This window comes from Phyllostomus hastatus, unplaced genomic scaffold, assembly GCF_019186645.2.
Source record: "Phyllostomus hastatus isolate PE091 unplaced genomic scaffold, TTU_PhHast_1.1 phas_contig_348, whole genome shotgun sequence".
NCBI lineage: Eukaryota > Metazoa > Chordata > Mammalia > Chiroptera > Phyllostomidae > Phyllostomus > Phyllostomus hastatus.
The window spans coordinates 7,255,833-7,270,776 of record NW_025333860.1 but is presented as its reverse complement, the minus strand read 5'-3'; the positions used below and the strand labels follow the sequence as shown (position 1 = coordinate 7,270,776).

Sequence of the window (14,944 nt, the reverse complement as noted above, 5' to 3'; positions counted from 1 at the left end):
TACAGTGCCATGCTCATACACCAACTTGTGGGTTCGATCCTCGGTCAGGGCACATAAAGAACCAACCAATAGACAGTGGTATACAAAGAAAATATTCAGAAATCAAGGGCATTTTTGTATACCAACAATGAAACATCAGAAGCAGAAATCAGGGGGAAAATCCCAATTGATACAGCAACAAGAAAAATAAAATATCTTGGAATAAACCTAACCAAGGAGGTAAAAGACCTGTACTCAGAAAACTACAACACAACACAACACTGAAGAAAGAAATTAAGGAAGTACATATACTGTGTTCATGGAAACCTATACTGTGTTCATGAATCAGAAGAATTAACATTATCAAAATGTCCACATTACCCAAAGCAATTTATAGATTCAACGCAATACCTAATAAAGTATGAATGGCATATTTCACAAATATAGAACAAACACTTCAAAAATTTAAACTGAACCATAAACACCCTGGAATAGCAGCAGTAATTTTGAGAAAGAGCAAAGTAGGAGAGATCACAATACCCAATATCAAACAGAATAACAAGGCCACTGTAATCAAAACAGCCTGGTACAGGCATAAGAACAGACACATAGACCAATGGAACAAAACAGAGAGCCCAGAAATAAATCCAAGTCTCTATGGTGCATTAATAGTTGACAAAGGTGCAGCACCATAAAATGGAGTAAAAACAGCCTCTTCAACAAATGGTGTTGGGAGAGCTGGACAGCTACATGCAAAAAAAAAAATGAAACTCAATCACCAACTCACTCCATACATAAAAATAAATTCAAGGTTGATAAAAGACTTAAGTATAAATCATGACACCATAAAAGTCCTTCAGGAGAACATAGGCAGGGAAATCTCAGATATTCCATGAAGCAATATTTTCACTGATATGTCCCCTAGAACAAGGGACATAAAGGAAAGAATACACAAATGGGATCTCATCAAAATAAAAAGCTTCTGCACGGCTAAAGAAAACAACATTAAATGAAAAGAGAACCAACTGTATCGGAAAACATATTTGCCAATGATACCTCAGACAAGGGTTTGATCTCCAAAATACATAAAGAACTTACACAACTCCACTCTAAAAAGACAAGGAGCCCAATTAAAAAATGGGCAAAGGACTTGAACAGACACTTCTCCAAGGAGGACATACAAAACCATGTCCTCCAGAGACACATGTAAAGATGCTCAGTATTGCTAGCCATCAAAGAGATCCAAATTAAAGCCACAATGAGATACCACATCACACTGTTGAGAATGGCCATCATAAACAAAGCAACAAACAACAAGTGTTGGAGAGGTTATGGAGAAAAGGGAACCCTAGTGCACTGTTGGTGGGATTGCAGACTGGTACAACCACTATGGAAAACAGTGTGGAATTTCCTCAGAAAACTAAAAATGGAACTGCCTTTGACCCAGCAATTCCACTGCTAGGATTATATCCTAAGAATCCTGAAACACCAATCCAAAAGAACCTATGCGCCTCAATGTTCATAGCAGCACAATTTACAATAGCCAACTGCTGAAAGCAACCTAGATGCCCATCAGCAAATGAATGGATCAGAAAACTATAGCATATTTACACAATGGAATTCTCTGCAGCAGAAAGAACTCCTACCCTTTGTGACAACATGGATGGAACTTAGCATTATGCTTAGCCAGGTGGTAAAAGACAAATACCATATGATCTCACCTTTAACAAGAACCTAAAAAACAAAACAAACAAGCAAGCAAAATATAACCAAAGACACTGAAATAGAGAACAGGCTGAGAGTGACCAGAGGGGAGAGGGGAGGGGATTATAGGGGAAAAGGGTCAAGGGTTTGCAGGAACAATTATAAAGGATAGATGGACAATAACAAGGGGGAGGTGGAAATAGGGAGGCTGGGGGGAGGGATGGGGTGGGGGGAAAAGGCAGAAAACTATACTTGAACAACAAAAAATGTTAAAGAAGAAGAATCAACCAATACATGCATAAATAAGTGGAACAACAAATTGATCTCTCTCTCAAATAAATAAATAAAATTTTAAATAAGAGTGGGTAAAATGATGGGTTAGTTGGACTAAGATAAGGAAGTAAAATCAACATTGTCACATATATTATCCAGGGACAGTTTAACTCCCTGTTATTTGCAAGAACACAAATGTTCTAAAATTCACCGTATTTGACAAAAATAAGTACTATAACATAAAATCAAAGACTTACAAATTTCTAGTGTAGAAATTTTTGATAAAGAAGACTTTCCCATTATTGACAATATTTATAGTCTTTAGTGTAATGAGTAAAATAATTTACTTACCAGTTTGGAAGCTCTATTCACCTCTTTCCTTATGTCTTCTATTAGAAAACCATAAACTCCTTCTTCTTCTTTACCTCGCTGCCAAATTCCACTTGACATTAACTATGAATATATTCTCAGTTAGAAAAAAAACTAGTTTGGAATAAATATATATCTAATATTTTAATAAAAATAAGCATAACTCAAATTTTATGCATCTTTTAACTTTGTTATTTTTCATGATCAAAGTAAGAAGCTACTCACATTTTTTTTGTTTGAAAGACATTGTATATTAATAGTTCATATAACCAAACTGGTTTCTCAAGTATTTCAGAAACTAGCAGAAAAAGGAAGGAAAACAACAACAAGAACAAGAACAGCAGCAAAAAGCCCTGTAATTAAGCTTTAGGGGGAAAAGGGAATAAATACTGAAAGGTATAAATTTAGTCACAGTAAACAGTATGGAGATAGTAGAGATTACTGGTAATATTTCAGGCTTAATTATAAGTCTAATTGGATTCTGGATCATAAAAGGCAGATTTAGAGGGAAACCTATTGAATTATAATTAACATAAATGTTCACATTTAAAAAATCTGATTTTTAACTTTAGCTTAAATATATTAAAGGAGCATGAAACAAGAAAAAGCATGGGACTTGAATAAGAAATCCTGGCTTTCAAACCAGGCTCTGTGTCCAACTTTCTGGACCCCTAGGCAAGTAATTTAATGCCTGACCTTAAACACAAAAATAAAAACACTGGGCTAGATTACACTGTCTCTTAAGTTTCTTTCACCTCTAACATTTGTTGCCATTTGTAACATTACTATACTTTCCTGTTCATAATGAAATAGAATGTTGCCCAGGGTCAGTATCTTTTTGAATATATTAAATAATTCAAAAATATATTAAATAATTCAAAAGCACTTCAAGTATGTGATTAAAGAGGCTTATTTCAATCAGTATAATATACTCTAAAGAAAACCAAGTGATGCACATTACTTAAAAATTAGCTATGAAAAAAACCACCCTAACAAATAAAGTAGGTCTGCTAATTCTACTACATAAAAAGTGAAATAGCCCCAGCTGGTGTGGCTCAGTTGCTTGGTCATCATCTCACAAACTGAAAGGTCCCCAGTTTCATTCCCAGTGGGTTGCAGGTTTGGTCCCCTGGGGTGTGGACACAAGGCAACCAATTGATGTTTCTCACCCTCTTTCTCCCTCTGTTCCCCTCTCTCTAAAGTCAAAAATAAAATAATTTTTAATAAAACTGAAATAAACTCTTAGAAAAATGAAAAAAGTTTTCTTGTGTGATGCAAAATATAATAACCCCAACTTACAAATAAATCTGGAATGCCAATTTCATGTTCCCTGAAGTACTGGTACAAAGTAATTACACTCTTAGACCATCTACGAGTCTATTTAACTGACACACAATTCTGTAGTCTTAGAGAGCCACCAAGGAATATGTTAGATGTTTTCTCAAGGAAGTATCTAAAGAGTTTTAGCATGGATACTGTGTTGGGTATAAAAATATGTCCACAAATTTGTTGATACTCCTTCCTTTAAGATTTGGGACCTGATCCCTTCCCCTTAAGTGTGGGCTAGACTTAATGACTTCACTTCTAACAAATAGCAAAAGTGACAGTGGTATGTGACTGTGAAGACTTGGTCATATGATTCCATCTTGGTGTATCCATCTATCCCTCTCTTTTTTATCACTTACTCTGGGAGATGCCACAGTCCATGCCACGGACAACCCTACACCCAGAAATAGGCACCCAGAAAATAAGAACTTAAGACACAAATTCAGTGAGGGGAGAAGTTGGTAGAGGGAAAGGGAAACAAATTAAAAACAAATTTTCTTCTATTCCCTCAACCCACAAACAAGTCTTTTATGAGATTTATCACTAGCAACAATGAAAACAAGAAAGCGGTAAGAAGAATAACTTCCTCAGAGACTGAACCATTTTTTTCAGTTAGGCCCTAAAGGGTTAGACAAAAATAAATAGGTAATGATGACAGGTCTTTATATGTGTCAAGTAATTTCAGAATCTTAGAATCTGATAAATGACAATCTCATTTTTACATATCGGCAAAATAAGATCTGGAGAAGTTAAATGATTATCAGATAACAGCCATCAATATCTAATTCTCTTCTTTAAAAGAATATAAAATTTCTGAGATTTAATTATAAATTATACTCACCAAACAATAGTAATGCACAGTGAGATTCCATTTCTCATTAGTTTTCTTTTCTCCATACTTATTAGGACAGTCATCATTTTTTCGACAGAAAACACAAACTAACAGTGAAAAAGTAAATAGATATAAAAATATTTTTTAAATTAAAAAAACATTTATAGAATTAGTTCTTTCTTCAACTGATGTGTTTAATTCTTTCTGCATGAGCAGATCACATTATATTGTTATCAGTAACTTAAAATTTCCAACATCTACGCCTAAAACAATAATGTAACTCCACATTTTACTCATTAATTTATAATGATGAATGTAATGATTAGTGTGTAGTTAAAATGGCAACTTGCAGGGTAACATCACTGAAAACAGTGGATTAGGAATTTTTAAAACTCCACTAAAGCAACAATTAAACGGAAAAAAAACATCAGAATCAACTTTTCAGAAACTTTGAAATCTAATTTAAAAACAACAATTAGGAGGATGCTTAACAAAGAAACAAGTTGCTATATTTTGATGAGAGCTTCGTGGCATTTTAACTTACCCACCTACCATCACCCCCCTCCCCGCCAATCTCCAGCTGGGCAATGGCCTTAGGTATGATGGCTCATGTTCCTGGTGTGGACTGTCCAAGAGGAGGTAACATGGACTTCGTTCTCAAAGAAATGTGACCAGTTTGACCTCTGTGGTGGCTGAGGTATGCTCTCAGTTGCTTGCCCCTGTTTTGCCTGCCTCAGAACTTTGTCAGGGTTGGAGTCTGACCATCTGTCAAAAGCATTTAAGACAAATATACTAGCTACGGCAGCCTGAAGCAAAGGCTAACAGAGGGCAAGCAGGTGACAGAGTAAAAGACTAGTGGCTCTCAGGGGCTGAGGACACGGGAAATGAGAAGTGAATACCTAATGGGTACAGCGTTTCCTTTGACGATAATGAAAATATTTTGGAACTGGTAGTTGTACAACATTGCGAATATACTAAATGTCACCAAATTATACACTTCAAAATAGATAAAATGATAAATTTTATATTTAGTGCATTTTACCACAATAATAATAATTTTAGAAAAAAGTTTGATAAGCTTGGCTCTAAACCAGAGCTGTTTTAAAGTGCGTCAGTCTGCTCACTCATGCTCTCCTGAGGAAGTCTGGACAGAAATCCAGAGGTTCCCAGAAGGGCTATACTGAACCTTCCATATGACTAGTTTATGCCTTATTGAACTTTATCACTATCCAAGACACATGCAGAAGAGCCTTATACACACCAAGTTTGCTGATGGAAGTATGCAAATAATGCTTCATAGCCATGAACTACTACTATAATCAATAACATGGAGGAATTTCATAAACATATTGATGAGCAAAAGATTTAAGGTCAGGTATTACTCTTGGGGAGGAGCAACAATAACAAGGACAACTTCTGGGTGCTGTTTCTATTCCACTTGTTGTTCTGGAAGGTGGTTACACAGGATGATACTAATTATTACCCTGAGGAGTTTGTGATTTATTTGGGGAGCAAAGAGGAGTCAATAAAGACTTCTGACTTGGCAGTGATGTGACCAAAGGTTGTTCAGAGAAGATAATTCTGGAAATAAAAAGCCTAAGCATTGCATTCAAGAAAGGTAAAAGCCCACAGGAATCTAGAACCAAGACAAAAGAGACCGAAGAATGGCCAAAAAGGAAAGGAAGAAGATGGTGTAATTATAAGATGGTGTTGTTGCCAACCCTTATTATCAATGTGTCTTGATGTAAGTCTTATCCACATTTCCAAGTACCTCACTGAAAAGGTCTCAAAATAAAGCAAAACTGTTCTGTGACAATACTGGAAATAAGAGTGAGCCAAATCCAGCTATGTCCATGCGAGGTCCTATAATCTCTCATATGTATCACTTTGGATAAAATATGAACTGAAGTTAATAATTGCATCATTATACTACATTTCTCAAATGTATATGCAATGTTTTTTTTAATATAATGAGATACCAGACACCTATCTTCAAAAATGGGTGGGAAAAAGAATTGAGGGTTTCATATTCTTAGCAAGTTACATATAGGTCACCAGACTACAAGCAATTCAGAGAAGCTCCAAAATCCAACATCTATATTTCCACCATCACATATACTGAAACCACTTTGATGATGCTGTCATTCTCATCTGTCAGACTGAGTCAAGATATACACTCTAAATAAAGCAATAAGCCTCCAACATTCCTGTTCATATTCCTCTAAAACAACAATGAAGTATCTCTTTTATAGTCCCTGGTGAATCTTATAATTGCTTTCAGGAGGAACTCTTGATGAGAGCTGCAGGTTCTTCAGGTTGCCCATGTCAGGAGCACAGACTGACACTGCATACAGATGAGCAGAGCATCCAGAGAGCCTCCCAGCTGCATTTCCCCAAGGCTGAAAGGATCCATACCAGCTTAAAATCCTGCCTCTATCTCTTACTCACCAATCAGCATGTCCTTCTACAACATCAATTCCTTTCCTGTGAAGTCAGATTAATATTTTACACAAGTCAACAGCACTCTGAGAAATGTTCAACTTTCCTTTACCTCTGAATACAGATCCCAGTCAAAGTAGACTAAAAACAGAATAGGAAATATAACCAACTATAACCAATATGTAAATTAGCACTAGCCTTCAATTACTGGGCCACACACATGCACACTGACATTTCTGGTTTCCATGAGAGTAGGACCAGAGAAGAATTAGGAAGACAGTGTGGTGGGAAGAAACAGGCACTGCCCAAGTGTTGGGAACTGCCCTGCCTGGTTTCAGAAGCTGTAATCCCTGTGGCTAAGGCTGAGTAAAGGACCTTGGAACCATAAGCCACTTAGGAGACAAAGCTTATCTTCCTTGTAGGGACACCACCTCTGCCCCCTTTCTCTTCACCTTGCTTGGCCCCAGGCAGATGACTGGTTAGCCAATGACAGGTAAGATCCCTCAAAAGAGGGACAACTTAAGACAGGTATGGTCACAAAGGGGCCCTCAGGGAAGGACTGTGGGGGGCTATAGAAAAAGGGGGTGATGGACCCTTGCCCCTTAGCTTTGACATAGCCTGAGTCCTCATTCTGTCTGTGAGAAGTCTCCTAATCTCTTGGCTGCCTTACTTCCCCTGCGCCATTTAAGCCTGAAACAATGCCTTAAGCCTGAAACAATGCAGGAGGAGGGTGCTGCCCTGTGATGGAAGGGGCAGGTTCCCTAGGGCGATCAGGACTAAGAAAAAAATGCATAAAATCCTATGAAACCTACTTTGCTAATACCCTCAATTTAAATGATAAGGGTCCAAGCAGGAAGTGAGTTTGTTCCCCAAAGTTTCAGGGCCCTTTAGCTATCTGACCCTGACTTAGAATAAGCCCTCAGAGTTCTTTGAATGTTATCTATTGTTTAATAATTTATGCCTAACAATGACTGACCAGCTTTATGTATACACCCTGTATTCCTGTGCAAATTGAACCCAATAAAAGCTGTCAAGGCAAGGGTCGAGGTGCTCTCCTCTCAAGAGAGTGCCTGAGGCGCTCCAAGGCTTTTCCTCCCCTTGAGAGAGAAGCCGTGCCATCCCTTTTCCTCCACAGGACTTGGTAGTCTGTGTGAATTTGTCTCATCTCATCCACAATGACTCAGACCCCAGGAGCCGGGATCTACAACAGTCCAAGCATGAGGTGTCCTCCCCTTTCCTCTCTTCTCTTTGTCTGGATCCTCCACAGGCTTTCAACTTTCAAGATGAATTCTTCCAAGATCACCTTAACCCAAACATTTCACACTGCTCCTTGAATTCATAGCAACTCTAAGAGCAAAATGCTCCTGCATGAGATTTCTTACAGCGTTACTTCTTTTATTGTGTATATATGATTTTGACTACCATAAGGTCAAGCACCTGTAAGATCTCTGGGTTACCATCCACATTCCTTCCAGTGCACAGCACTGGGAACATACCATGTTTTTAATAAATATTAGTGAGATGAACAAAATCTTAATAACAATAATATTAAAAAGGCAATCGTAGACTCAGGGAGGTGTGAGTTAAGACACAGATCTACACTCTCACTGTAACCTTGGACAGGTCACATAAACACGTTATGGCTCTGTTTCCTCTTAAAAATGAGGACAACACTACCTACCTCAAACTGTGTCTTAATGAGAATGAGATCCTATATAATAATATAATTAAAAGGGTATGGCACCAAGACAGAACTGAGTAAATGTCAGTATTATAACTATCACTATTTTCTATCTTGCAATGTTTATATGCACAGAAAATTTCTAATAACATACTAATAAAACAATGAGAAAATCACTAGCTGAAGAGAAAAGACTGAGGATCTCAAGGTGCAAGATCAATACAAGATGAAGGAGCCTGAATCTCTGAATGAATGCATGGAACAGAAACTCCCTATGTGTCCCATCTCCCCTAACTAATCCACACTGAACTGTAACATGAACACATAATAAACTTTTATTGTGTTAAACTATTAAGACTTCAGGGTTTACCTATGACAGCAGCTTGTCTTATTTACTTTAACTAATCAAGAATAGATGTTATGTGTTAAAAAGGTGCTATGTATTTGTTAACAGGCTAGTTACAAAATAGACTCAGGACTGGAAACAAACCTCCATGAGCTAAAATATAATACTGTGAAATAGCTCCCCTATTATTTACCTTCCTCTCTCCAGTGTAATGAATTAAGCCATAAATGAAAGCCCTTTCCTCCAACGTTTTGAAAGAGTTCAGCTCCCCTGCCTTCCCCACATAAAGTAACTGACCACATTAACTCCAGCAAATTGCCATTTGTTTATTGGACATCTTACACCAGCAGCTCCTACCTTAATGTCTTCATCCCTACTGCCTCTACTTTTATGTAAGTGCACATCAAGAGAAAGAGGACTACAAGGAATTAGCTTACACTACAGAAGAGAAGTCCTCATGATGTATGCTTGAATGAACCTGAATCTGCTATAGACAGTGAGCCTGTGGCTGTCCATGTGTTCCCCTTTGCCCTTCACCCAGTATGAAGACCATGAATGCAGGACAGACCAGGTTTCAGGCATGCATTTTGTAAATAGGTTACTTTTGTTTTTATTTGTGCTTTCATTTTTTCCTACATTTTAATGTCTAAAAGTCAATAAAATTGTTCTGACTTAATTATACTTAAGATCACCTTCTACACTAGCAAATGATACTGGCTGCATCATAACAATGAAATAAACACATTCACATATATACATACAAGACTGAGTCAATCTTAGCAAAAATATTAATAACAGAACAGGTAGTATTTGCATTTGACAAAGACATGAAGGTAGTCCATGAATTTTTAAGTATCAGAACTGTTAGCATAGTTGATAGGAGTCTGTAGGTAAAGTTAGGAAAGCAGAGGGAGGTTTAAGAGCACCAATTTCCTTATCTAACATGCTGTAGAGTCAACAGATAATCTCCTTAAGTGATATGCAAATTATAGAGTTTTAAGTGTAATACTTTGAGAGGGAATAAAAAATAAATCTTAAAAAGGGTAGAATAGAGGAGAAGTGGTGGCAGAAAGAGTATAAAGTAACAGTTTAAATTTCTCATTTTCTATGGGAGCAAATCAATAAATACTGTTTCAATTCAAAATATAAATGAAAACAACTACAAAGGTCTATATCTATTTGAGGAGACTGTTGTGACCACTCAAGAGGCCATGTTTCTTATTTGTGTTCAACTTCCATGTATTGTTTAAATCATTCTCACCAGCATTTTCTTTTGTAAGAAAAATTATTTACTAAATAAAAAATACCACTTTACTCAGGTACAAACTATACCTGATAAATACATATAGATAATACAAATAAAATATGGTAAATTATCTTCTTATAGCAGATTTTTGTTGAAGTGAATACATACAAAATTGTTCTTTAGTATACAGATATACGAAGTAAGCATGGATCCAGGAATTCATTTCTATTGTTTGCGCAGAATTCTAAAGAGGTTTATTATAATAAAAAAGCAAGAGTAAAATATCTTAATATTTTAAATTATATTTGAAAAATTTAAATACGGTTACTTACCGAGAGTCTTAGAGTCACCAGGGTTATTTTCATTCATTTTACTAGAAAACACAAGAACATACAATACAGTCATCTTAATTTAAAAGTCTCAAGTTATCCATCTTAAATTTAGTCTGTGCATGTTTAGTCAGTCAATTTCAAGTGTTGCATATCATTTTGTACTCTAGTACATGATTTCCTCACCTTTTATACAATAAGACCAACAATTTCTGATAAGAGTGGTAATGTCTGTGGACACTGTTAAAACTGGAGGAAATGAGTCCTAGGCAGGTAGTTTAGTTGGTTAGAGCCAAGGTTGTGGGTGCCATCCCTGGTCAGGGTACATACAAGAATCAACCAGTGAATGCATAAATAAGTAGAAAAACAAATCAATGTTTCTCTCTTCCTTCCTCTCTTCCTAAAATTAACAAGTAATTTTTTAAAATTGCAAGGAATGTTTATTAGTTGTCAAGAGATTAAGATGACTGCTTTTATTTACTGTAAAGAGGCCAGAGTTTTAAGATATACTGCAATGCACCCAACAGACCTACACAATAAAGAATCTAGTCAGGGGTGTCAAACTCATTTTCACCGGGAGCCACATCAGCTTCAAGGTTGCCTTCAAAGGGCTGAATGTAATTTTAGAACTGTATAAATGTAACTACTCCTTAACAGTTAAGTGAGAGCTCAGTGCTGCTGCCAGGTAGAAACAAGGTGCCAGGCTGAATAAAACAAGGTGGAGGGCTGGACTCAGCCTGTGGGCCTTGTGTTTGCCACCTGTGGTCTAAATGAGCAATTTTCAACCCTTTTCATCTCATGGTACATATAAACCAATTACTAAAATTCTGTGGCACATCCAAAAAATATTTTTGTTGATCTAAAAAAATAGGATTAATTTTGATTCATTCATACCAGACAGCTATTGTTGTGTCAGCTGTTATTTTTTATTTCATAATTTAAGGAAGAGGTTAGTGCCCCTGACTAAATAAACAGTTAGGTATTACACATTTCAAAAATTCTTTCAGCACACTAGTGCACCACAGCAAGTAGTTGAAGATCTCTGGTCTAGACTTCTGAATTTCCAGCTGTACATTCAAGTAGATTAAACAAACAAACAAACAAACAAAACACAACTATTTACAATTATATCAACCTAGAACCTAAGCCCATTTTACATGTAGTCTTTTTTCTCCTGCTATTTTAGAACAAAATGACTATTTCTAAACTACAACTCCTATATAAAGTAAAAAAAATTTCTATTTTATTTTTGTTCATAATTTTACCAACACTTGCTCATCGGACAAAAAAACACCATCATCAATAGTAATGGCATTCATATTTGAGTAGTCTATACAACAATCATTTATCAGACTATATCTGTGGCTATTTTACTTGCAGGGATTCTATACAGAGTTGCAGCATGACTGCCATATCACATTCTAACTCTAATACAGTGTTCATCCATTTACATACGGAAAGACACTGATCTGCCTGTCTCCTCACTAGATAACAAATAAAATTATTAATATTCATTACTGAAATATAATTTTTGTCTCTAGTGCTAAAAGATCAAATAGAGAAAAAACATCTTAATAGTATCAAATTTCACTTTTTGAAGGATATATGAACAGCCTACTTGAAATGTTATGAGATTCAAGTATACATATGTGTTGGCTCTTGGAATTTAAGTTGAAAAGAACAAACGTAATGATGCTACTAGGTACTATAAATAAAATCTCCTTTTACAGCTGCAAAACCAATGCTCAGAGAGATCACAGAGCTTGGAAATGACAACAGACTAACCTATAACTGAATGACTGTGCCACTTCACATGAAAATAATAAAAGAGCACAATAAATAACAATGGTAATATCACAGGAGGGGCAAAAAGACCACAGAGATTACTATAAAATTTTGTTGATGCTTTCTTACAATTTAGAATTTACATTTCATACAGATTTTAAAAAATGTTTGAGTTTAAAATTGTTTTCCTCATATATCACTTTGGTGTTTTCATAAAAAGTCATAATCTAAGTCTTTTGAATCATTCTGACTACAAGCTTCAATATATCCGGGTTCTTCCTTACAAAATCATCTGTGCCATCAAGATTGATATTTTAAAGAATACATAAAACAATGAAAGTGTCCTGCATTAAGCAAGTTTTGAAATTAAGTGGGTGTAGCCTACTTTTCCCATCCCCACAACCATTATATAATGTTAAAGGAATACTCCTTAGTATTTCCTGGATGATTTTTCTTTTTTAGAGGCATTTACTATACTCTATACAGGCATATGACAACATTTATGACTTGTATATATATTCATACAATTGCCACAGATTCAGTACCTTGCCAAAATTGGCTGAGGATCACAATCTGTTTTTTTTTTTAAGTTTTATTATTAAATATATTGGGATAACATCAGTTAATATGTTTCAAGTACTGGGTTGGCCAAAAAGTTCATTTGCTCCCCGCCTCCCATAATATGGCTTTAGTGGAGCTTCATTATCTTTAACTTCATTTGAAACAGTTTTGTTAGATTGTTTTGTGACAGCTGTCATAGAAATGTGCATTTAAGAAAAAACTTAGTAAAATTAGTTAATTTTTGTGTAGCCTTTTTAACACTGAAGATGAAAGAAAATGAGCAATATTTTTAGCATATTATGCTTTATTAGTTCAAGAAAGGTAAAAACTCAACTGAAACACAAAAATTGATTTGTGGAGTGTATGTAGGAGGTGCTGTGACTGATCAAACACATCAAAAGTGGTTTGTGAAGCTTTGTGCTGGAGATTATTTGTGCTCCACAGTAGAGTAGAGCAGTTGAAGTTGATAGCAATCAAATTGAGACATTAACTGAGAACAATCAACATTATATCACACAGGAGAGAGCCAACGTACTCAAAATATCCAAATCGATAAAGTTACTGGTGAAAATAAAAAATGTGTATCTTACATATTACAAAAAAACTAAATAGATTTTTTGGCCAACTCAATATATAATTCTATAATACATTACCTATATATTGCATTGTCTGTTCACCACTCTAAGTCACCATATCCTTCTGTCACCCTTCTGTCACTATACACAGGGGTGCAGCAAAAGTGGGTTTAATATTGTATGTGAAACATACTGTATTCTTGTATGATTATTTATTAATTATTATATTGTTTTTCATATAAACAACTGTAAACCTACTTTGGCCATATCCTGTAGTTTGCCTTTTCTGCCTCCCCACAAAAAGCTTGTTTTTAAACATGCTAACAAGGATGAAAGAGTGTCAATCTTAAAAATGATGAAATACAGTAAATAGGGAGATAAAATGCCCTTTTTTATAATTCAACATCTGATAATAATTCAGCATACCATAAATCATTCATATCTAAGAATTTACCACAGAAAATTCCATATACACAAATGTAACAGTACTTTAATTAGAGTAAACACAAAAATTTTAACTTATAAATGATGTTTAGTCAGTTCCCAACGGATTTATATCTGATATTCAATATCTCTATCTTCTAATTCCTTAACCAGTCATCTCTGTGGGTGAGTTGCATCTATCTATTGTTTACTTTTAGATTTACTATAACTTAGTATAATGATTTAGGTCCACAATATAGGTAACTTTAATAAAGATATTTAAAAATCTCTCAATGGCATTAATGCAAACATTAATCATGTATTACTTTACATTATGTTTATTTCAATTTTGTTAATTCCTCAGCTATACTACTAAATTCCCTGAGGTTAACATCCCCATATAATTCAGCACAGTGGTAATAATTATTTGCTGAATGTGACTGACAATTATATTACAGATATTGGTATGAGTAAGCAAGATTCTAAACTGAATTTTCATTGTAAAGAAATCATTACATCTTCTGCTATTCCTCCCCTTCCCACTGCAAGAATCCAAGGCATCTCTCTTAGAAGACAATGTGATTAAGCCCTATCTAGATTTTTATAATTGTATAGGCAACTATATTACTTTCAAAAAGATACGTGAAGATTCTTAATTACCAACTTTAGAACTCTGTACTAAAAATGTGCTTCCTCATATTTACAGATAAATATAAAAGAATAAACCTGAACATCAATCTCACATGACATACAACAAAAGTAGCTCAGCAGGATGTAGAGGACCATGCTGAAAGCCTCCAAGTATCACTGGCCACAGCTAATCATAAGAAAGGTCTCCAAGGCTGTCTAAACAGGAATGGAAAAGGTATGCCAATATCTAATAAGCACTTTATACAGTTTTTCAGTTATTAATACACACTATTCCATCAATGGCACAAGTCTAGAAATAAGTCATCACTTTTTTAGTGATCTGATTTTCAACATAGGTACAAAAGCAATTCAATGGGAAATAGAAGTCTTTTCAACAAATGTTACTGCAAAACTGGATAGTCATATGGAAAACAAGTTAACCTGGA

At 35.4% G+C, this 14,944-nt stretch overlaps 1 protein-coding gene across 1 annotated transcript in view; it reads right to left on the bottom strand.

The window, feature by feature from the left end:
* The window catches only part of G2E3 (G2/M-phase specific E3 ubiquitin protein ligase), a 70,062-nt gene that overhangs the window by 32,100 nt on the left and 23,018 nt on the right, over positions 1–14,944 (bottom strand). The window contains exons 2-4 of the mRNA XM_045841289.1: positions 10,528–10,568; positions 4,493–4,590; positions 2,308–2,409 (exon numbers count right to left, since the gene is read on the bottom strand). Of these exons, the coding sequence (XP_045697245.1) occupies positions 2,308–2,409; positions 4,493–4,590; positions 10,528–10,564 (237 nt within the window). The 5' untranslated portion in view covers positions 10,565–10,568. The remainder of the gene's footprint in view (positions 1–2,307; positions 2,410–4,492; positions 4,591–10,527; positions 10,569–14,944) is intronic.